Genomic DNA, 25,545 nt, shown 5'->3' with positions numbered 1-25,545 from the left:
GTACCTCGTCATGCCCTTCGGATTGAGCAATGCTCCAGCAGTCTTCCAGCACTTCGTGAATGAGATTTTCAGGGACATCTTGTACCGCCATGTCGTGGTTTATCTAGACGACATCCTCATCTTTGCTAATAATCTCGAAGATCATCGTTTCTGGGTAAAAGAGGTTCTTTCCCGTCTCCGTGTCAATCACCTCTATTGTAAATTGGAGAAGTGTGTGTTTGAAGTTAAAACCATTCCGTTTCTAGGTTACATTGTGTCCGGTTCCGGACTAGAGATGGATCCTGAGAAACTCCAAGCAATCCAGAATTGGCCTATACCCTTAAGCCTCAAAGGGGTCCAGAGGTTCTTAGGGTTCGCCAATTATTATAGAAAATTTATACGAGACTTTTCCACCATTGTGGCGCCTATCACTGCATTAACCAAGAAAGGTGCTAATCCGTCCAAGTGGTCCGAGGAAGCTACACAGGCCTTTCACCTTCTGAAGCAACGGTTCATCTCTGCACCAGTTCTGAAACAGCCCGACACCGACTCTCCTTTTATCTTAGAGGTAGATGCCTCCTCCGTTGGAGTAGGAGCAGTGTTATCCCAGAGGGCCAAAGATGGACATCTACATCCTTGCAGTTTCTTCTCCCGGAAGTTCTCCCCAGCTGAGCGCAACTATGCCATTGGCGATCAGGAGTTGCTAGCCATCAAGCTCGCTCTGGAGGAGTGGAGATACCTGTTGGAGGGAGCTTCCCACTCAATCACCATTCTTACCGACCACAAAAATCTTTTATATCTCAAAGGCGCACAATGTCTGAATCCTCGTCAGGCCAGATGGGCACTTTTCTTCTCTAGGTTTGACTTTAAACTCCAGTTCTGTCCGGGTTCTCAGAATCGTAAGGCCGATGCCCTTTCCCGCTCATGGGAGCAAGAAAATGAGTCCGAGTCTGCAGACAAGCATCCTATTATTAATCCGTTGGCATTCTCCACGGTAGGGATGGACTCTACGCCTCCACCAGGGAAAAGTTTTGTTCAGCCAGTTCTAAGGAAGAAGCTCATGCATTGGGCCCATGCTTCCCGTTTTGCTGGACATACAGGCATTCAGAAAACCCTTGAATTTATTTCTAGGTCCTACTGGTGGCCAACTCTGAAGAAGGACGTTATGGAATTTATTGCCTCCTGCCCAAAGTGTGCCCAACACAAAGTCTCCCGCCAGTCGCCTGCGGGGCAACTGGTTCCATTATCTGTTCCCCGTCGACCTTGGACCCATTTGTCGATGGACTTTGTTTCCGATCTACCTATCTGCAACAAGTTTAATACCATCTGGGTGGTAGTTGACCGGTTCACCAAGATGGCACATTTCATCCCTCTCACCGGTCTTCCGTCAGCTTCCAAGTTGGCTCAAGTGTTTATACAAGAGATCTTCCGACTTCACGGTCTTCCTGAAGAGATCATCTCGGATCGTGGAGTACAATTTGTAGCCAAATTTTGGCGAAGTTTGTGTCAAGCCCTCCAAGTCAAGTTAAAGTTTTCCACGGCTTACCATCCTCAGACCAATGGTCAAACCGAGAGGGTGAATCAGGACTTGGAGGCCTTCCTCCGTATATATGTGTCTTCCTCTCAAGATGACTGGGTTCAACTCCTTCCTTGGGCCGAGTTCAGCCACAACAATCAATACCATTCTTCTACACCATTCTTCATTAATTATGGATTCCACCCTAAAGTCCCAGAATTCCAACCGCTTCCCGCAACTTCTGTTCCAGCAGTGGATGTCACCTTGCGTCAGTTTTCAAATAACTGGAGGAACGTCCGCGCAGCCCTGCTTAAAGCCTCATTCAGGTATAAGAAGTTTGCCGATAGAAAGCGTAGAGCGGTTCCTGCTCTCAAGGTGGGTGATCGTGTGTGGCTGTCCACGAAGAATTTGAGGTTGAGAGTTCCCAGCATGAAATTTGCACCTCGCTACATCGGACCCTTCAAGATTGAACAAGTCATCAATCCTGTTGCCTACAGGTTACAGTTACCATCCTTCTTGAAAATACCCAGGACATTTCATGTTTCTTTGTTGAAACCGCTGATCCTGAATCAGTTTCATTCCGCACTTCCTCCAGCTCCCAAAGTTCAGACTCAACGGGGAGTCGAGTACGAGGTGGCCAAGATTTTGGACTCACGTTTCCGTTACGGTCAGTTACAATACCTCATTGACTGGAAGGGCTATGGTCCTGAAGAACGCTCTTGGACCAATGCCTCAGACGTCCATGCTCCTGCCTTGGTCCGAAATTTCCACGCAAAGTTTCCTTTAAAGCCTAAGAAGTGTCCTGGGGCCACTCCTAAAGGGGGGGGTGCTGTCACGATCCGGGTATCTGGACGCCATTACTTACCCTTCAGATGCCTCCTAAGGCTGGCTCAGCGTTCCAGGACCGGATCCCGCTGTTCCTGAGTTTCCACATGCAGAATGTCAGAGTGGTGATTTCATCAGCCGCGGCCTCCGCTGTGCCCGCGTGGTTAAATGTGCGCTTGTCAGTCTGGTGTCTCCTGTGGCCGGCGTCGCCATTACTGTTTCAATTCTCACATGGATTACAAACCAAACTTCCCTCCAAGTGTCTGCATGGGCGCAGCCATCTTGGATTTTGTCATCTGAGCATTTCCACCAATCTGCTGTCTGTATTGTTGATTTGCATAATTGCCTAGCCAACCCCTTCCTTGCTGCAGGTATAAGTAAGCTGTGCCTGAGCAAGGAAGGCGTCAGTGCTTTGGTTGTCTAACCTAGTTCCAGTTTGTCTCTCTCCTGTGGTTGTCTTCCAGGTTCCAGCTCCTGTCTCCAGACTTCTGCTATAGAGACCCGCACCAGCATTCCATCTGCGGTGTAGCCTGACTCTCCGATCCATTCTGGACTCACCTGTTTCCAGTTACAACAATCACCTGCTTCCAGCCCAGCTTCCAGCAGTGTACAGCTTCTCTTAAAGGGCCGGTGTCCTTTCTGCAGTTTACCACTCTCCACCACTCTCCACCGGTATTATTATTTCACCGCTCTCAAACTCCAAACTTCATCAATCACCTGCTTCCAGCCCAGCTTCCAGCAGTGTACAGCTTCTCTTAAAGGGCCGGTGTCCTTTCTGCAGTTTACCACTCTCCACCGGTATTATTATTTCACCGCTCTCAAACTCCAAACTTCATCAATCACCTGCTTCCAGCCCAGCTTCCAGCAGTGTACAGCTTCTCTTAAAGGGCCGGTGTCCTTTCTGCAGTTTACCACTCTCCACCGGTATTATTATTTCACCGCTCTTAAACTCCAAACTTCATTATTATTTCATCGCTCTCAAGTTCGTTTATTATTTAACTGGTTCCAGCCAGTATCCACTCCGTACCAACAACAGTCTGGTTCCAGCCAGTATCCACAGCAGCCGTTTTATCTTCAGCAACCCAGCCTTTCCTGGAACACCAGCTGGTACGATCCTGGGTTCTCTCCATTGCTACAGTCAGGTCTGGTAAGGACTTTCCAACTAGAAGATTATAAGAACTGTCTCACTCTACCAGTGCCTGTGGCCCTTGCCACCCTGTAGTACCCAGGAATTGTATTTATCCTCTGTTGACTTTTATGTTTCCTTTACTGCTGCTGTGTTACGGAGTTTGTCATAATAAACATCATTGACTTTTATCCTGGTTGTCGTGGTCACGCCTTCGGGCAGTTATTCTACATGTTACTTACATGTCTAGGGGTCTGATACAACCTCCCAGGTTCCGTTACATCTCAACCCCTACAACTGAGGCTGCCTCCCGTCGGCTCAGGCCCTCAGTTGTGACACCTTGTCCTCCCATGTGTATGCTCAGCAGGGTAATAACGGTAGTTACAGTAACTATGTTTTATTGCTCACTTGTAGGTACTAGTGATGTGCACCGGACATTTTTCGGGTTTTGTGTTTTGGTTTTGGATTCGGTTCCGCGGCCGTGTTTTGGAATCGGACGCGTTTTGGCAAAACCTCACCGAAAGTTTTTTGTTGGATTCGGGTGTTTTTTTCAAAAAACCCTAAAAACAGCTTAAATCATAGAATTTGGGGGTCATTTTGATCCCATAGTATTATTAACCTCAATAACCATAATTTCCACTCATTTCCAGTCTATTCTGAACACCTCACACCTCACAATATTATTTTTAGTCCTAAAATTTGCACCGAGGTCGCTGGATGGCTAAGCTAAGTGACACAAGTGGCCGACACAAACACCTGGCCCATCTAGGAGTGGCACTGCAGTGTCAGGCATGATGGCACTTCAAAAAAATAGTCCCCAAACAGCACATGATGCAAAGAAAAAAAGAGGCGCACCGAGGTCGCTGTGTGACTAAGCTAAGCGACACAAGTGGCCGACACAAAAACCTGGCCCATCTAGGAGTGACACTGCAGTGTCAGGCAGGATGGCACTTCAAAAAAATTGTCCCCAAACAGCACATGATGCAAAGAAAAAAAGAGGCGCACCAACGTCGCTGTGTGACTAAGCTAAGCGACACAAGTGGCCGACACAAACACCTGGCCCATCTAGGAGTGACACTGCAGTGTCAGGCAGGATGGCACTTCAAAAAAATTGTCCCCAAACAGCACATGATGCAAAGAAAAAAAGAGGCGCACCAACGTCGCTGTGTGACTAAGCTAAGCGACACAAGTGGCCGACACAAAGACCTGGCCCATCTAGGAGTGGCACTGCAGTATCAGGCAGGATGGCACTTCAAAAAAATTGTCCCCAAACAGCACATGATGCAAAGAAAAATGAAAGAAAAAAGAGGTGCAAGATGGAATTGTCCTTGGGCCCTCCCACCCACCCTTATGTTGTATAAACAGGACATGCACACTTTAACAAACCCATCATTTCAGCGACAGGGTCTGCCCCACGACTGTGACTGAAATGACTGGTTGGTTTGGGCCCCCACCAAAAAAAGAAGCAATCAATCTCTCCTTGCACAAACTGGCTCTACAGATGCAAGATGTCCACCTCATCATCATCCTCCGATTCCTCACCCCTTTCACTGTGTACATCCCCCTCCTCACAGATTATTAATTCGTCCCCACTGGAATCCACCATCTCAGGTCCCTGTGTACTTTGTGGAGGCAATTGCTGCTGGTGAATGTCTCCACGGAGGAATTGATTATAATTCATTTTGATGAACATCATCTTCTCAACATTTTCTGGAAGTAACCTCGTACGCCGATTGCTGACAAGGTGAGCGGCTGCACTAAACACTCTTTCGGAGTACACACTGGAGGGAGGGCAACTTAGGTAGAATAAAGTCAGTTTGTGCAAGGGCCTCCAAATTGCCTCTTTTTCCTGCCAGTATACGTACGGACTGTCTGACGTGCCTACTTGGATGCGGTCACTCATATAATCCTCCACCATTCTTTCAATGGTGAGAAAATCATATGAAGTGACAGTAGACGACATGTCAGTAATCGTTGGCAGGTCCTTCAGTCCGGACCAGATGTCAGCACTCGCTCCAGACTGCCCTGCATCACCGCCAGCGGGTGGGCTCGGAATTCTGAGCCTTTTCCTCGCACCCCCAGTTGCGGGAGAATGTGAAGGAGGAGATGTTGACGGGTCACGTTCCGCTTGACTTGACAATTTTCTCACCAGCAGGTCTTTGAACCTCTGCAGACTTGTGTCTGCCGGAAAGAGAGATACAACGTAGGTTTTAAATCTAGGATCGAGCACGGTGGCCAAAATGTAGTGCTCTGATTTCAACAGATTGACCACCCGTGAATCCTGGTTAAGCGAATTAAGGGCTCCATCCACAAGTCCCACATGCCTAGCGGAATCGCTCTGTTTTAGCTCCTCCTTCAATGTCTCCAGCTTCTTCTGCAAAAGCCTGATGAGGGGAATGACCTGACTCAGGCTGGCAGTGTCTGAACTGACTTCACGTGTGGCAAGTTCAAAAGGTTGCAGAACCTTGCACAACGTTGAAATCATTCTCCACTGCGCTTGAGTCAGGTGCATTCCCCCTCCTTTGCCTATATCGTGGCCAGATGTATAGGCTTGAATGGCCTTTTGCTGCTCCTCCATCCTCTGAAGCATATAGAGGGTTGAATTCCACCTCGTTACCACCTCTTGCTTCAGATGATGGCAGGGCAGGTTCAGGATTGTTTGGTGGTGCTCCAGTCTTCTGTACGCGGTGGCTGAATGCCGAAAGTGGCCCGCAATTCTTCGGGCCACCGACAGCATCTCTTGCACGCCCCTGTCGTTTTTTAAATAATTCTGCACCACCAAATTCAATGTATGTGCAAAACTTGGGACGTGCTGGAATTTGCCCAGATGTAATGCACGCACAATATTGCTGGCGTTGTCCGATGTCACAAAATCCCCAGGAGAGTCCAATTGGGGTAAGCCATTCTGCGATGATCTTCCTCAGTTTCCGTAAGAGGTTGTCAGCTGTGTGCCTCTTCTGGAAAGCGGTGATACAAAGCGTAGCCTGCCTAGGAACGAGTTGGCGTTTGCGAGATGCTGCTACTGGTGCCGCCGCTGCTGTTCTTGCTGTGGGAGGCAATACATCTACCCAGTGGGCTGTCACAGTCATATAGTCCTGAGTCTGCCCTGCTCCACTTGTCCACATGTCCGTGGTTAAGTGGACATTGGGTACAACTGCATTTTTTAGGACACTGGTGAGTCTTTTTCTGAGGTCTGTGTACATTTTCGGTATCGCCTGCCTAGAGAAATGGAACCTAGATGGTATTTGGTACCAGGGACACAGTACCTCAATCAAGTCTCTAGTTGCCTCTGAATTATCGGTGGATACCGGAACCACGTTTCTCACCGCCCAGGCTGCCAAGGCCTGAGTTATCTGCTTTGCAGCAGGATGACTGCTGTGATATTTCATCTTCCTCGCAAAGGACTGTTAGACAGTCAATTGCTTACTGGAAGTAGTACAAGTGGTCTTCCGACTTCCCCTCTGGGATGACGATCGACTCCCAGCAGCTACAACAGCAGCGCCAGCAGCAGTAGGCGTTACACTCAAGGATGCATCGGAGGAATCCCAGGCAGGAGAGGACTCGTCAGACTTGCCAGTGACATGGCCTGCAGGACTATTGGCTTTCCTGGGTAAGGAGGAAATTGACACTGAGGGAGTTGGTGGTGTGGTTTGCAGGAGCTTGGTTACAAGAGGAAGGGATTTAGTGGTCAGTGGACTGCTTCCGCTGTCACCCAAAGTTTTTGAACTTGTCACTGACTTATGATGAATGCGCTGCAGGTGACGTATAAGGGAGGATGTTCCGAGGTGGTTAACGTCCTTACCCCTACTTATTACAGCTTGACACAGGCAACACACGGCTTGACACCTGTTGTCCGCATTTGTGTTGAAATAATTCCACACCGAAGAGCTGATTTTTTTTGTATTTTGACCAGGCATGTCAATGGCCATATTCGTCCCACGGACAACAGGTGTCTCCCCGGGTGCCTGACTTAAACAAACCACCTCACCATCAGAATCCTCCTTGTCAATTTCCTCCCCAGCGCCAGCAACACCCATATCCTCATCCTGGTGTACTTCAACAGTGACATCTCCAATTTGACTATCAGGAACTGGACTGCGGGTGCTCCTTCCAGCACTTGCAGGGGGCGTGCAAATGGTGGAAGGCGCACGCTCTTCCCGTCCAGTGTTGGGAAGGTCAGGCATCGCAACCGACACAATTGGACTCTCCTTGGGTATTTGTGATTTAGAAGAACGCACAGTTCTTTGCTGTGCTTTTGCCAGCTTAAGTCTTTTAATTTTTCTAGCGAGAGGATGAGTGCTTCCATCCTCATGTGAAGCTGAACCACTAGCCATGAACATAGGCCAGGGCCTCAGCCGTTCCTTGCCACTCCGTGTGGTAAATGGCATATTGGCAAGTTTACGCTTCTCCTCAGACGCTTTTAATTTTGATTTTTGGGTCATTTTACTGAACTTTTGTTTTTTGGATTTTACATGCTCTCTACTATGATATTGGGCATCGGCCTTGGCAGACGACGTTGATGGCATTTCATCGTCTCGGCCATGACTAGTGGCAGCAGCTTCAGCACGAGGTGGAAGTGGATCTTGATCTTTCCCTATTTTAACCTCCACATTTTTGTTCTCCATATTTTAATGTGTGGAATTATATGCCAGTATCAATAGCAATGGCCTACTACTATATATACTGCGCACAACTAAAATGCACCACAGGTATAGAATGTAGATGGATAGTATACTTAATGACGACACAGAGGTAGGTACAGCAGTGGCCTTCCGTACCGTACTGCTATATATAGTATACTGGTGGTCACTGTGTCAGCAAACTGCAAAACTAAAATGCACCACAGGTATAGAATGTAGATGGATAGTATACTTAATGACGACACAGAGGTAGGTACAGCAGTGGCCTTCCGTACCGTACTGCTATATATAGTATACTGGTGGTCACTGTGTCAGCAAACTGCAAAACTAAAATGCACCACAGGTATAGAATGTAGATGGATAGTATACTTAATGACGACACAGAGGTAGGTACAGCAGTGGCCTTCCGTACCGTACTGCTATATATAGTATACTGGTGGTCACTGTGTCAGCAAAACTCTGCACTGTACTCCTCCTATATAATATTATACTGGTGGTCCCGACTCCCCAGTCCCCACAATAAAGCAGCACACTGAGCACAGATATGGAGTGTTTTTCAGGCAGACAACGTATACTGGTGGTCACTGTCAGCAAAACTCTACACTGTACTCCTGCTATATAATACAGCTGCTCCCCAGTCCCCACAATTAAGCAGTGTGAGCACAAATATATATGCAGCACACTGAGCACAGATATGGAGCGATTTTTTCAGGCAGAGAACGGATAACTGGTGGTCACTGATCAGCAAAACTCTGCACTGTACTCCTCCTATATTATACAGCAATGAATTAAGCAATAATGCACAATCAAATTCAACAATAACGGAGAGGACGCCAGCCACGTCCTCTCCCTAACATTTGCAATGCACGAGTGAAAATGGTGGCGACGCGCGGCTGCTTATATAGAATCCGAATCTCGCGAGAATCCGACAGCGGGATGATGACGTTCGGGCGCGCTCGGGTTACCCGAGCCATACGGGAGAATCCGAGTATTGCTCGGACCCATGTAAAAAGGGTGAAGTTCGGGGAGGTTCGGTTTCCGAGAAACCGAACCCGCTCATCACTAGTAGGTACTAATATTTTCCTAAGTTTTGTAAGACACAACCTATTTCCTGTATTAGTGTAACTGTGCTATATAGAGTGGTTGTCAGTCATCTGACAAATATATGGTACTGAACTATTATTCTCTCACTTTCCAGCCTGGCATCATGACTGCTGCTTTTACTGCTCCTGAATTATCACACCATCAGGTGACTCCTGAAATATCGCACCATCAGGTGACTCCTGAAATATCGCACCAACAGGTGACTCCTGAAATATCGCACCATCAGGTGACTCCTGAAATATCGCACCATCAGGTGACTCCTGAAATATCGCAACATCAGGTGACTCCTGAAATATCGCACCATCAGGTGACTCCTGAAATATCGCACCATCAGGTGACTCCTGAATTATCACACCATCAGGTGACTCATGAATTATCACACCATCAGGTGCTTTATAACTTAAGTCCATGTAGCTTCTAATGTAACCCTTTTCTCCAGCCATAATTCTACAAATACTGCTGAATTTAATTTAGTGATCCTAATCTACATGATTTATAGGGATGCAGTCAATTTACCTACAATCAAAATCCCGACGGTCAAAATCCCTACAACTATTGACCGACGGTCAAAATCCTGACAAGGTCTAAATCCCGACATGGTCAAATTACTGACATTTTAAATACCGACAAGGTCAAAATACTGACATTTAAAATGTTGATAGGTCAAAAAGTCGACATGAGTTTTTCATGATTTTTTTATTGAATCCGATTTGTTCATACTTTTCGGTCCCGGTATGAATGGTCGACCATGTTATGGTCGACAGTCATTAGGTCGACCACTATTGGTCGACATTGACATGGTCGACATTGACACATGGTCGACACATGAAAATGGTCGACACGTGAAAGGTCGACATATGAAAAGGTCGACATGAGTTTTTAACTTTTTTTGGTGTCGTTTTTTGCGTATAGTGACTGGGAACCCCAATTAGTGTACCGCGTCCCCTCGCATGGTGCCTTCGCTCCGCTACCGCTTCGCTCGGCACACTTTACCGTTCCAATCGTAGTCCATGTGGATCGTAAAGTATGGAAAAGTTCCCCAAAAGAAAAAAAAGTTAAAAAACTCATGTCGACCTTTTCATGTGTCGACCTTTCACGTGGCGACCATTTTCATGTGTCGACCATGTGTCCATGTCGACCAATAGTGGTCGACCTAATGACTGTCGACCATAACATGGTCGACCATGTGAACGGATACCATACTTTTCCATCCCAGTGGACCCGGAGGAGGAATATAATAGTAGTGTGCCGAGCGCAGCAAGGCACCATGCCCGAAGCATGGCGAGCGCATGCGGTACACTTATACGGTGTCTATATCAACCTATGTCGACATACACACAAAAAACTATGAAAAACGAGTGTCGACTTTTTGACCTGTCAAAATTTTAAATGTCGGTATTTTGACCTTGTCGGTACTTTAAATGTCTGTATTTTGACCTTGTCACGATTTTGACCGTCAGTCAATTGTTGTTGTGATTTTGACCATCGGGATTTTGATTGTAGGTAATTCATATTGATCCCAATTTATATGTATCTTCTTCGTCTTCTTCTTCTTACTATTGTTATTAATAACAGTTACCTTCATACTCTGCATTTTGTCTACTGTCTCTTACTGTACAGAGTAACGATGATGAGTGCTCAGTCTGTAGGGATGGTGGGGAGTTAATATGCTGTGATGGATGTCCACGTTCTTTTCACCTATCATGTTTGGTGCCCCCACTTACCCACATACCAAGGTACATTCATTACTGTCAGAAAGGAGTTTAGAAAGTTCTGTTTTTTTGTTCCATTTTGTTTAATTCCAAACAGAAAAATGCAGCATTATGGTAGTTTCCCCTTGACTATAATATATATAAAAAAAAAAAGAAAAGAAATGTGTTTTCCTAATCAAACCAAAAGCAGGGCTCATTAACTCCTGTATGGCGCCAGGCTTCTATTTTAGAAGACATATTTAGGATGAGATGCAGTTAGCATTCTGGCAGCCTGGATGCTGGCGGTCATGTGACCGGCACTGGAATCCCGGCGCTGGAACACCGACTGCCGACACCCCGAAGGTAAGTATCAGGGTCACTGTTAGGGTTAGGGCCCGGGAGGGGTTAGGGTTAGGCACTAGAGGGGGGGGTAGCTGTAACCCCCCGAATCTTAGCCCTGTCACCACTCTGGGCGGGTTAGGGTAGCAGACAGGGGAGGAGTAAAATAATTACCCCATCCCCTTTCGGGATACCGGTGTCGGTCATAAGACCACAGGCATCCTGACAGCTGGGATCACATACCCAACCCGTTTGGGATTGGTTAGTACTATGAGTACAACTGTATTTAGGGGACACCCATGTAAGGCGCTGGTATAACTCTTTCTCTTCCTTGCTGCCTCTGTAGTGGTACATGGAGATGTGACTCTTGCAATACAGGAGGACCAAACATGGCTGAATGTGGGGACAATACCAGCGGAGAAGCTACGGTACTATCTGTAAGTACAGATACAGATATACTTAGAGCTGCTCATGAGTTGATCTGAATATTTGAATTCCAGGTGCAATACTATGTTTTCAACTAAATGTTGTTGGCAGAGTGTTCTGGGCTATCTGGTGCAGTGACGTCAGTCCACACACTTTGTGACTTAAATAGTAATATAGGTTTATTTAGTGAACACAGGGGACTCAGATGTAACACTGATAGCGGTAATCAGGAGCACATATATCACACAAGGTAACAGCATTAGGTAGTGGTACTTATCAGGAGATGTCTGTGGTGGTGAAGCATGGAGGGCTGCACAGCCGTGTAGTCTGACTCCCTCCGTAGAGAAGATGATGCATGCACTGGAAACGCTGTGAGTCTCTGTAGCCGAGATCTGTTCCCAGTCTCAGCTCTGCACACTTGTACACCAGGACTCTGCGTCTTGGGTCTCTCTTTGTGTGTCACACTCTCCTCACTCTCTCCGAGATGGAGGAACAGGAACTTACATCATATGACTCCGCTTCCAAGTGACTCCTGGCACTAGAGGTCTAACACTAGGGGATGCACCCACAGACTGATACACAGAAAGAGACAGGTACAGAGCGCACCATGGGGGTCATTCCGAGTTGTTCGCTCGGTAAAAATCTTCGCATCGCAGCGATTTTCCGCTTAATGCGCATGCGCAATGTCCGCACTGCGACTGCGCCAAGTAAATTTGCTATGCACTTAGGAATTTTACTCACGGCATTTTCATCGTTCTGGCGATCGTAATGTGATTGACTGGAAATGGGTGTTACTGGGCGGAAACAGGCCGTTTTATGGGCGTGTGGGAAAAAACGCTACCGTTTCCGGAAAAAACGCAGGAGTGGCCGGAGAAACGGGGGAGTGTCTGGGCGAACGCTGGGTGTGTTTGTGACGTCAAACCAGGAACGACAAGCAGTGAAATGATCGCAGATGCCGAGTAAGTCTGAAGCAACTCAGAAACTGCTACGAGGTGTGTAATCGCAATATTGCGAATACATCGTTCGCAATTTTAAGATGCTAAGATTCACTCCCAGTAGGCGGCGGCTTAGCATGAGCAAATCTGCTAAAATTCACTTGCGAGCGAACAACTCGGAATGACCCCCCATATCTTAACACTCCGCCTCGCTCAATACTGTCTCCGGACATAAGTTTAAAGAACATGACATTTTATCATACAAATCAATAAAGTTACTCCTGTAACCGAAAACATAACGTGAAGCAAAAAACAGTAAGAATAAATCAACCAGTCCATATTCCATCAGGAATGCAAGTAGCCAGTGTGATGACAGTCCTTTTGTCAACATGTCGGCAATATTTTCTTCACTTGCAACATATTCCACATTGACGGACTTGTTTTCCACCAACTTTGTGGGACTGGCACAGACACTAGGGGTCATAATTGACCTCTAGTGTCTATCTATGCTGCGCTATGGGAGAGACGTCATGACGTCTCTCCCATAGATCCGAGGAGAGGAGCGGCGCCGGCGGAGGTCTGCAGCAGTCGGGAATCAGGAGCGGGGATAGTAAGTATTCTTTAAAAAAAAATATATATTTTAGTAAGCTGCGCTACTGTACAGATGGGGGCACAACTGTACAGGGGGCGTAACTGACCACGCCCCTGTATGAAGCCACGCCCCTATTTTTCACCCGGGGCGCCACAAGGACCAGAACCGGCCCTGGATAAAACATTAGTACTCCAAGTCAAATCATCGTTAATAATAGTACCCAGTAGTTTAAAACTTTTCACCCTTTCAACCTCCAGGTTAGCAATAGATAATGGCAACAGACTAGCTCTCGCTGTTTTTCTAAAATCAATAATGATTTATTTGGTCTTTTTTTTATTTAACAACAGACTATTCACCTCCCCCCAACTAACCAGCCTATCCACCTCCTCACGATACATAGTCTCATCTCCATCCGATATAAGCCCCACTACTGTCGTATCATCGGCAAACTTCACAATTAAATTTGATTGAAAATTAGGAGCACAATCATACATAAAAAGTGAGAATAAAAAGGGACTTAAAACACAGCCTTGTGTGGTACCAGTACTAATCATAGTGGTAGTAGATATTACATTGCCCAACCTCACTTGTTGTGGCCTATCAATAAGAAAATGTCAAACCCAATTGCACAAGATAGCAGGAAACCCGAGTCTAAATAATTTCTTAATCAAAGCACCGGGGGTGGGGGGCGGGGGGGGGGGGGGATAGTATTGAATGCTGAACTATAATCAATAAAAAGTATTCTAACATACGAGTTAGGCCTTTCCAGATGACAAAGAGAGAAGTGGACAACAGAGTTTAATGCATCTTCAGTTGACCTCTTTTGTCTATATGCGAATTGATATCTATCAAAATCAGGGGGGATAAAACTCTTCATACATGATAAAACTAATCTCTCAAAACATTTCATGATTAACGGGGTCAAAGCAATTGGTCTATAATCACTTAAATCAGTAACCTTAGAGGTTTTTGGAACCGGAATTACTACTGTGTTTTTAAAACAAGCAGGGACTAAACACTGTGAAAGAGACAAGTTAAAAATATAGGTAAAAATATAACTGATTCCATCAACACACCCTTTCAATACTTTCCCTTGGTATACCATCCAGACCAGGTGCTTTCTAGACACTAACACCTAACAGACAATTTCTGACCTCATCCTCAGAAAAAGCTAATGCCTTATCAGAACAGCACGTTAACAAATTAGTAGCAGCAATTTGATTAGCTCTATCAAAACGGGCATAAAAATGATTCAATTCCTCCAATAAAACAACATCAGTACGCCCATCAAAATGAGGATTTCACCTTCCAGTCCATCAGACTCCGGATTCCATTCCACATGCTTCTAGAGTCCAAATCATTCTCAAACTTAGACTCAATTCTCGCTGCATAATCCCTTTTTGCACTAATAAAGGGAGTGTCTGGAAAAACGCAGGCGTGTCTGTCCATGCGTTTTCAGGGAGGGTTCCTGACATCAATTCCGGTCTTGGACAGGCTGATGTGATCACAGCAGCTGAGTAAATCCTGGGCTACTCAGAGACTGCAAAAAATCAGTTTGTACAGCTCTGCTACACATGTGATCGCACACTTGCACAGCGAAAATACACTCCCCCTGTAGGCTGCGACTATCCGATTGCAGCAGTGCAAAAATCACCTGCTAGCGATCAAGTCTGAATTAGCCCAGTGTTCGCAAATACGCGCTATAGCGCGTATTTTACCCTGATCTGTGGTCCGGGGACTCACTTTTCTAAACTGTGTGGGTCCCCGGGGACGCGCTCCGCTGAAGCTGGTCATCTTGTTTAAGTCCTCTTGTGGCGGCGCCGGCCGCGCCCCCCCCCCCCCCCCCCTTCCCCCCGGACAGAGAGTGAGGACGGCTTCTCTCCTCCCTCCCCCCCCCCCCCCCCGATCACCTGCTGCAGCTTGAAGGGAGCTAGAAAGAGAATGAGGTCGCCCCCCCCTTCCCGCCGATCACCCGCTGGAGCTTCAAGGGAGCCGGACAGACAGTGAGGACGACTCCCCCCCCCCCCCCCCCCCTTCCTGCCGATCACCCGCTGCAGCTTCACGGGAGCCGGACAGAGCAAGGACGGCTCTGCGGCGCACTACACACTGTGCTGCGGGGAAGTTGAACGCCGGTGACCGCGGACTGTGCGTGCGGTGCGGAAGGGTGAGCTGGACTTGCAGTGGCGGCTGGGGGGCTGTTCATATCGGTGGGATGGTGGAGATGGGGGCTGCAGGTGTTAAAGGCAACATTTTTGTGGTATGGAGTGGGGGTGAGACGAGAGGGTGACAGTGCTGCTGGTCTCTGCAGCATACAGGACCCTTGATACAACCACTGGATTCGAGTCATGCTGCCTGTAATTTATGTGCTGACTGATCAACTTCAGTGACACTCACTGTTCTGGCTGCCTTTCTTGGTTACTGCTGGTTGCTGTTGGTTACTGCTGGTTGCCGCTGGTTACTGTAAAGGCAGCCAGCACAGTGAGTGTCACTGAAGTTGATCAGTCAGCACATAAATTACAGGCAGGATGACTCAAATCCATTGGTTGTACCAAGTGTCCGAAGTCATCGGTCAGGATGTTGGCATTTAGTATACCGACACCAGCATCCCGATCGCAGCAAAGCCGACAAGAGTGACGAGTGCAGAGGGTACCCTAACCTCCCACCACTAACCCTCCGTTTCCCGCAGCCTAAACCTAACCCACCCCCTTAGTGCCTAACACTTATACCCCCCCCCTTTGCAGCCTAACCCCAACCCTCCCCAAGCACCATATCCTAACCCCCCCCCCTTCCCACCCGCACGCTAAAACAGTGGCGGCAGTGCATACTTCCCTTCAGGATCCTGACTGTCAGGATATCGTTGCCGGGATCCTGATCTCCTCGGGATGCCAGCGTTGGTATTGTGGCGGCTGTCAGGATTCCGGCATCGGTATTACGCTGCAGGGATCCCGACAGCCAGGATCCTGAATGCATACTTCCGATATGATAACAGCCCAGCAGCATTGTCACCCTCCCTCCCCCACAACACACTTGTAGTGTCTAAATCCAGTCTGGGGCTCCTATTATAGCGGCACCATAAACCCATTACATATAGAAAATTTATTTAATAATGTTGTCCTGTTTTTTAATCATATAATTGTTAAGTGCTCTACCTGGCGCAATGTGCATAACGTGGTCTGCCTGGCGCAATGTGCATAACGTGCTCTGCCTGGCGCAATGTGAATAACGTGCTCTGCCTGGCGCGATGTGTATAACGTGCTCTACCTGGCGCAATGTGAATAACGTGCTCTGCCTGGCGCAATGTGAATAACGTGCTCTGCCTGGCGCAATGTGAATAACGTGCTCTGCCTGGCGCAATGTGCATAATGTGCTCTGCCTGGCGCAATGTGCATAACGTGCTTTGCCTGGCGCAATGTGTAGAACGTGCCCTACCTGGCGCAATATGTATAACGTGCTCTACCTGGTGCAATGTGTGGCGCAATGTGTATAACGTGCTCTACCTGGTGCAGTGTGTATAACGTGCTCTACCTGGTGCAACGTGTGGCGCAATGTGTATAACGTGCTCTGCCTGGCGCAATGTGTATAACGTGCTCTCCTTGGCTCAGTGTGTATAGGAGGTTCTACCTGGTGCAATGTGTATAAGCAGCACTACTGTGTGGAATAATGTGAATTGGTACTATTATGTGACCACGCCCCTTCCCCACGAAGCTACACCCTAAAAAATTCCAGCGCGACTTCGGCGCGCACTGTCGCAGTTTTCAGTGTCGGTGCGGGAGAACCAATTCTCTTACTGCCACAAGGTCACCAAAATGTCTAATTACATCTAAAGTGCGGGGTGTCCTGTATGCTACACAGCCCAGCAGCATCGTTACCCCATCCTCCCCCTTGCACCCCTTTTGTAGTGTCCAAATCAAGTTTGTGTTCTTATATTTGAATCATTAATAAGACTAATTAAAACCTTCATTCCGATGGGACCCAGAAAAGGACAGGTAGGACCCCAATTTTTAAAAGTGAGGGGTCCCTGGGACCCACTTTTTTTTGGTCTCAGCGCGATCACTGTTAGCCCCTCATTTTTTTCTCTGGGTGTACGTTATGTGGGTGTGCAGAGGGCGTGTAGCCAGAGTTACTCACTATTCTGAGATAAGTGTATGCAAAGTGGATGCCAAATTCAGTCTCCTCTCTTGTACCTAGCATGGGGTCAGTGATAGTGATGAAGGCTGCTCTAGTGGATGGAGGAGTGTGGCGGTGCGATCACATAGATGCACCCAACTCGGGGCCTAATTCAGACTGGAATGCTGCAGCAGCAGCATACGCAGTCTGAAGCTCTGTGCTGTGTGCGCACACGCAGCAGCTGCACTGCGCGTGTGCACACATGAGATGCGAAGGCATCTCACTGGTGCGACCGCGGTCGCGGGGTGTGTCGGTGGCGTTGGTGGGGGGGTCGGTAGCATTGGGGGGCACAGTCCAAACAACACAGGTGTGTCCGGACCATTTGCAGGGCGGGCCGCGGCGGCTGCAAGACGTCACACGCAGCCGCTGCAGTCAACATGTCGGGTAGCCATCTGCCTTCGCAGCTAGGCTGCATAGGCAGGGAGCTAATCTCCAGGTGTGAAAGCATCACCGCTGTGCAATGCTTTCGCACGTGTGCAGGGGGGGGGGGGGGGCAAGGTCTGGCATGCGGGGCGGACTAGCCCTGTGCTGGGCGTCCCCCCACATGTCAGAGATTGTGATCATAGATGTGCGTTTTTTCGCACATGTACGATCAACTCTGAATCACCCCCTCAGGACACTAGCAGCATTGTGCTGAATATAACTGCAATAGTCTGGCAGCTTCTTAGGTGATACACAGTGTTGCAAGGAAAAGAATAGTCTCCTGTAAGCATTTGCCATTGATTGGGTTCCTTTTATTTATAGCACTGATAAATCTATTACGATAGGTCTAGTACTGAAGCTCCATTTGTAACTTCCACATCTAGTCCTGCTTGTGGCTACAGCAGCACTTATCTTCTACATTAAAAAATGATCAGCAGATGTTAAAGTGACTGTTAGGCCACATAGAGAGTCCTTAACTGGGATAACAGGTTTATTAGTAAACAGATACAGGGTAATGCAGGAACACAGTTGTATGAAATACAGGGTACTGCAGCTAATAGGCGTCTCACCTCTAACACTCTTACTCAGTAAAGATGGCTGTAGCCTGTACATGTGCAGTAGCGTATCATGTTGCAGGTCGCACGTCCCTGCAGACTCTGGGTCCTAGTGCCCAGCATGTTCTAGTACAAGGATAGAGGCAGCGCAGAGTGCCTGTCCTTCAACAACTAACCCTCAACCCCTTTTAGCACTTGGGATACTAAATAATAATACTACAGTGGCAATGTTTAACAAAACAAGGTATATATCCAGTTATAAATAGTCTGCAAATAGCATGCAAGAGTTCTGCACTACTTCTCACTATACATCCAGTATATGGACAACACATTCACTGATTGGTGCTCACAGAGCATTTCTTACTGTACATTATGTCAGCTTGGATTATTTTACCCTGTGGTTCGATTTCATGTGGATTAATATCCCCCAAAAATAATAATTCTGACACAAATAATGACATAAATAAAACAGTAATTTCTTTACCTGTTACCCAGGAACCTCCAGAGAATGCTCCTCAAAATAGCAGCAAAGTTCGGGAGGTCCACCCAGAGAACTGTGGGTCTGTGAGGTAATAACTGATATATGTTTCCACTGAAAAATACTCATTTATCTAAGACAAGCCTGGATCTCCTCCATGTGCGGCACAGACATAACGTCCATCGTTCTGCATAAAGGAGAAGACTGAGCTTAACCACTCATGTTGTACACTGAACATCCCATTTTGTGCTTATAATAAGAATTTACTTACCGATAATTCTATTTCTCATAGTCCGTAGTGGATGCTGGGAACTCCGTAAGGACCATGGGGAATAGCGGCTCCGCAGGAGACTGGGCACAAAAGTAAAAGCTTTATGATTAGCTGGTGTGCACTGGCTCCTCCCCCTATGACCCTCCTCCAAGCCTCAGTTAGGATACTGTGCCCGGACGAGCGTACATAATAAGGAAGGATCTTGAATCCCGGGTAAGACTCATACCAGCCACACCAATCACACCGTACAACTTGTGATCTGAACCCAGTTAACAGTATGATAAACGTAGGAGCCTCTGAAAAGATGGCTCACAACAATAAACAACCCGATTTTTGTAACAATAACTATATACAAGTATTGCAGACAATCCGCACTTGGGATGGGCGCCCAGCATCCACTACGGACTATGAGAAATAGAATTATCGGTAAGTAAATTCTTATTTTCTCTGACGTCCTAGTGGATGCTGGGAACTCCGTAAGGACCATGGGGATTATACCAAAGCTCCCAAACGGGCGGGAGAGTGCGGATGACTCTGCAGCACCGAATGAGAGAACTCCAGGTCCTCCTCAGCCAGGGTATCGAATTTGTAAAATTTAGCAAACGTGTTTGCCCCTGACCAAGTAGCTGCTCGGCAAAGTTGTAAAGCCGAGACCCCTCGGGCAGCCGCAATAGATGAGCCCACCTTCCTTGTGGAATGGGCTTTTACAGATTTTGGCTGTGGCAGGCCTGCCACAGAATGTGCAAGCTGAATCGTACTACAAATCCAACGAGCAATCGTCTGCTTAGAAGCAGGAGCACCCAGCTTGTTGGGTGCATACAGGATAAACAGCGAGTCAGATTTTCTGACTCCAGCCGTCCTGGAAACATATATTTTCAGGGCCCTGACTACGTCCAGCAACTTGGAGTCCTCCAAGTCCCTAGTAGCCGCAGGCACCACAATAGGCTGGTTCATGTGAAACGCTGAAACCACCTTAGGGAGAAATTGAGGGCGAGTCCTCAGTTCTGCCCTGTCTGAATGAAAAATTAGGTAAGGGCTTTTATATGATAAAGCCGCCAATTCTGAGACACGCCTGGCTGAAGCCAGGGCTAACAGCATGACCACTTTCCATGTGAGATATTTTAATTCCACAGTGGTGAGTGGTTCAAACCAATGTGACTTTAGGAGACTCAACACTACATTGAGATCCCAAGGTGCCACTGGAGGCACAAAAGGAGGCTGTATATGCAGTACCCCTTTGACAAACGTCTGAACTTCAGGCACTGAAGCCAGTTCTTTTTGGAAGAATATTGACAGGGCCGAAATTTGAACATTAATGGACCCTAATTTTAGGCCCATAGATAGTCCTGTTTGCAGGAAATGCAGGAAACGACCCAGTTGAAATTCCTCTGTAGGGGCCTTCTTGGCCTCACACCACGCAACATATTTTCGCCAAATGCGGTGATAATGTTTCGCGGTTACATCCTTCCTGGCCTTGATCAGGGTAGGGATGACTTCATCTGGAATGCCTTTTTCCTTCAGGATCCGGCGTTCAACCTCCATGCCGTCAAACGCAGCCGCGGTAAGTCTTGGAACAGACAAGGTCCCTGCTGGAGCAGGTCCTTTCTTAGAGGTAGAGGCCACGGGTCCTCCGTGAGCATCTCTTGAAGTTCCGGGTACCAAGTCCTCCTTGGCCAATCCGGAGCCACGAGTATAGTTCTTACTCCTCTCCTTCTTATGATTCTCAATACTTTGGGTATGAGAGGCAGAGGAGGGAACACATACACTGACTGGTACACCCACGGTGTTACCAGAGCGTCCACCACTATCGCCTGAGGGTCCCTTGACCTGGCGCAATATCTGTCTAGTTTCTTGTTGAGACGAGACGCCATCATGTCCACCTTTGGTTTTTCCCAACGGTTTACAATCACGTGGAAGACTTCTGGGTGAAGTCCCCACTCCCCCGGGTGGAGGTCGTGTCTGCTGAGGAAGTCTGCTTCCCAGTTGTCCACTCCCGGAATGAACACCGCTGACAGTGCTGTCACATAATTTTCCGCCCAGCGAAGAATTCTTGCAGCTTCTGCCATTGCCCTCCTGCTTCTTGTGCCGCCCTGTCTGTTTACGTGGGCGACTGCCGTGATGTTGTCCGATTGGATCAATACCGACTGACCCTGAAGCAGAGGCCTTGCTTGACTTAGGGCATTGTAAATTGCCCTTAGTTCCAGGATATTTATGTGAAGAGACGTTTCCATGCTTGACCACAAGCCCTGGAAATTTCTTCCCTGTGTGACTGCTCCCCAGCCTCTCAGGCTGGCATCCGTGGTCACCAGAATCCAGTCCTGGATGCCGAATCTGCGGCCCTCTAGAAGATGAGCACTCTGCAACCACCACAGGAGAGACACCCTTGTCCTTGGAGATAGGGTTATCCGCTGATGCATCTGAAGATGCGATCCGGACCATTTGTCCAGCAGATCCCACTGAAAAGTTCTTGCATGGAATCTTCCGAATGGAATCGCTTCGTAAGAAGCCACCATCTTTCCCAGGACCCTTGTGCATTGATGCACTGACACTTGTCCTGGTTTCAGGAGGTTCCTGACTAGCTCGGATAACTCCCTGGCCTTCTCCTCCGGGAGAAACACCTTTTTCTGGACTGTGTCCAGAATCATCCCTAGGAACAGTAGACGTGTTGTTGGAATCAGCTGCGATTTTGGAATATTTAGAATCCACCCGTGCTGACGTAGCACTACCTGAGATAGTGCTACTCCGACCTCTAACTGTTCCCTGGACCTTGCCCTTATCAGGAGATCGTCCAAGTAAGGGATAATTAAGACGCCTTTTCTTCGACGAAGAATCATCATTTCGGCCATTACCTTGGTAAAGACCCGTGGTGCCGTGGACAATCCAAACGGCAGCGTCTGAAACTGATAATGACAGTTTTGTACCACAAACCTGAGGTACCCTTGGTGAGAAGGGTAGATTGGGACATGGAGATAAGCATCTTTGATGTCCAGAGACACCATATAGTCCCCTTCTTCCAGGTTCGCTATCACTGCTCTGAGTGACTCCATCTTGAATTTGAACCTTTTTATGTAAGTGTTCAATGATTTCAGATTTAAAATCGGTCTCACCGAGCCGTCCGGCTTCGGTACCACAAACAGCGTGGAGTAATACCCCTTTCCCTGTTGCAGGAGGGGTACCTTGATTATCACCTGCTGGGAATACAGCTTGTGAATAGCTTCCAATACTGCCTCCCTGTCGGAGGGAGACGTTGGTAGAGCAGACTTCAGGAACCGGCGAGGGGGAGACGTCTCGAATTCCAATTTGTACCCCTGTGATACTACCTGCAGGATCCAGGGGTCCACTTGCGAGTGAGCCCACTGCGCGTTGAAATTTTTGAGACGGGCCCCCACCGTGCCTGAGTCCGCTTGTAAAGCCCCAGCGTCATGCTGAAGACTTGGCAGAAGCGGGGGAGGGCTTCTGATCCTGGGAAGAGGCTGCCTGCTGCAGTCTTTTTCCCTTTCCTCTGCCCCGGGGCAGAAATGAGTGGCCTTTTGTTTGAAAAGACGGTGTCTTTTTCTGCTGAGAGGTGACCTGGGGTAAAAAGGTGGATTTCCCAGCCGTCGCCGTGGCCACCAGGTCCGATAGACCGACCCCAAATAACTCCTCCCCTTTATACGGCAAAACTTCCATATGCCGTTTGGAATCCGCATCACCTGACCACTGTCGTGTCCATAAACTTCTTCTGGTAGAAATGGACAGCGCACTTACTCTTGATGCCAGGGTGCAAATATCCCTCTGTGCATCTCGCATATATAGTAATGCATCCTTTAAATGCTCTATAGTCAATAATATACTGTCCCTATCCAGGGTATCAATATTTTCAGTCAGGGAATCCGACCAAGCCACTCCAGCGCTGCACATTCAGGCTGAGGCGATTGCTGGTCGTAGTATAACACCAGTATGTGTGTATATACCCTTTAGGATATTTTCCAGCTTTCTATCAGCTGGTTCCTTGAGGGCGGCCGTATCAGGAGATGGCAACGCCACTTGTTTTGATAAGCGTGTGAGCGCCTTATCTACCCTAGGGGGTGTTTCCCAACGCGCCCTAACCTCTGGCGGGAAAGAGTATAATGCCAATAATTTATTAGAAATCAGCAGTTTTTTATCGGGGGAAACCCACGCTTTGTCACACACCTCATTTAATTCATCTGATTCAGGAAAAACTATGGGTAGTTTTTTCACACCCCACATAATACCCCTTTTTGTGGTACTTGTAGTATCAGAAATGTTCAAAGCCTCCTTCATTGCCGTGATCATGTAACGTGTGGCCCTACTGGACATTACATTTGTCTCGTCACCGTCGACGCTGGAGTCAGTATCCGTGTCTGGGTCTGTGTCGACCATCTGAGGTAACGGGCGCTTTAGAGCCCCTGACGGTGTTTGAGACGCCTGGACAGGCACTAACTGATTTGCCGGCTGTCTCATGTCGTCAACAGTTTTTTGCAAAGTGCTGACACTGTCACGTAATTCCTTCCATACGACCATCCAGTCAGGTGTCGACTCCCTAGGGGGTGACATCACTATTACAGGCAATTGCTCCGCCTCCACATCATTTTCCTCCTCATACATGTCGACACAATCGTACCGACACACAGCACACACACAGGGAATGCTCTGATAGAGGACAGGACCCCACGAGCCCTTTGGGGAGACAGAGGGAGAGTTTGCCAGCACACACCAGAGCGCTATATATATACAGGGATAACCTTATATAAGTGTTTCTCCCTTCTATAGCTGCTGTATTTGTATTATCTGCCAATTAGTGCCCCCCCTCTCTTGTTTTACCCTGATTCTGTAGCAGGACTGCAGGGGAGAGTCAGGGAGCCGTCCTTCCAGCGGAGCTGTGAGGGAAAATGGCGCTTGTGTGCTGAGGAGATAGGCTCCGCCCCCTTTTCGGCGGCCTTTTCTCCCGCTTTTTTTAGGAAAACTGGCAGGGGTCAAATGCATCCATATAGCCCATGAGCTATATGTGATGCATTTCTTTAGCCATATAAGGTTTAAAACGTGTTTTATTGCGTCTCAGGGCGCTCCCCCCCAGCGCCCTGCACCCTCAGTGACCGGAGTGTGAAGTGTGCTGAGAGCAATGGCGCACAGCTGCAGTGCTGTGCGCTACCTTATTGAAGACAGGAACGTCTTCTGCCGCCGATTTTTCCGGACCTCTTCGCTCTTCTGGCTCTGTAAGGGGGCCGGCGGCGCGGCTCCGGGACCCATCCAAGCTGAGCCTGTGATCGTCCCTCTGGAGCTAATGTCCAGTAGCCAAGAAGCCCAATCCACTCTGCATGCAGGTGAGTTCGCTTCTTCTCCCCTTAGTCCCACGATGCAGTGAGCCTGTTGCCAGCAGGTCTCACTGAAAATAAAAAACCTATTTAAACTTTTACTCTAAGCAGCTCAGGAGAGCTACCTAGCATGCACCCTTCTCGGCCGGGCACAAAAATCTAACTGAGGCTTGGAGGAGGGTCATAGGGGGAGGAGCCAGTGCACACCAGCTAGTCATAAAGCTTTTACTTTTGTGCCCAGTCTCCTGCGGAGCCGCTATTCCCCATGGTCCTTACGGAGTTCCCAGCATCCACTAGGACGTCAGAGAAATATATGTGTGTGTTTTCACTTACTCGGTGTACTGCTTTGTAAAACACAACACGGTCAGTACACTACTGTATGTAAATGAATGGCTCATGCTGTCCTTTACTAAGCAGTACACCCATCCTGTGAGATCACAAGTCTGATTGGGGGTGGGGGAGGCTGCCTATTAAAGCAATGGGGAGGCCTGGGAAGAAGTACCGTAAACTCAGTTTCATGACTTTTGTCATTTGTAAAGCCACACTTGTATTGTATATCTGTTTAAAAAGTAGCTTCCACAGATTTTTTCTAATTCTAATGTATATCTGCATGCAGGCCCGGCACAACCCGCTCAGCATAGGGATGCAAAGCAGGTAGGCGCCAGGCTGGGAGAGGCGCTTTCCCTGCTCTGCATCCCTGTGCTGATTTCCCTGCTGCTGCCGGCTGCCGCTGCGCCTGTCACACTGTTTGACAGGCAGCGGCGGCCGGCGGGATTCCATGTAGTGCTTTTCATCATGCCTCCCTGCTGTGTCTGCTTCTGGATCCGCCACATCCTTAAGGCCGGCTGCTGCTACCGTCCCGCTGCCAATACTCCGGACCTTACCAGCATAGGGGCAGCCACATATGTTCCCCGCTGCCTGCAGTTGTCTGGCTTCCAGTGCGGATGATCAATGTTGCCACTGCCGGGACCTGGCAGCAGGCCCCCCTCCGCTGCCAATCCCATGCTCCTGCAGATTGAGCTGTCTTCCTGTTAGTGCCCATGCGCCTATTCTTCGTAGGTTGGCAGCTGGGTCCCTGTGTTGCTGAGCGCAGCCGCTCTCGTGTCACCACCGGGCCGCCCTGACACTTCTGCAGCAGGCTCCCATCTGCAGTGACTTCACCCT

General features: G+C 48.2%; 1 protein-coding gene across 1 annotated transcript in view; it reads left to right on the top strand.

The window, feature by feature from the left end:
* LOC134909180 (autoimmune regulator-like) overlaps positions 1 to 25,545 on the top strand; it is a 154,910-nt gene that overhangs the window by 98,283 nt on the left and 31,082 nt on the right. The window contains exons 7-10 of the mRNA XM_063915752.1: positions 9,285 to 9,335; positions 10,811 to 10,926; positions 11,567 to 11,657; positions 18,813 to 18,886. Of these exons, the coding sequence (XP_063771822.1) occupies positions 9,285 to 9,335; positions 10,811 to 10,926; positions 11,567 to 11,657; positions 18,813 to 18,886 (332 nt within the window). The remainder of the gene's footprint in view (positions 1 to 9,284; positions 9,336 to 10,810; positions 10,927 to 11,566; positions 11,658 to 18,812; positions 18,887 to 25,545) is intronic.

The sequence above is a fragment of the Pseudophryne corroboree genome, chromosome 4 (assembly GCF_028390025.1).
Source record: "Pseudophryne corroboree isolate aPseCor3 chromosome 4, aPseCor3.hap2, whole genome shotgun sequence".
Classification (NCBI taxonomy): domain Eukaryota; kingdom Metazoa; phylum Chordata; class Amphibia; order Anura; family Myobatrachidae; genus Pseudophryne; species Pseudophryne corroboree.
This window is presented reverse-complemented; position numbering and strand designations above follow the sequence as displayed.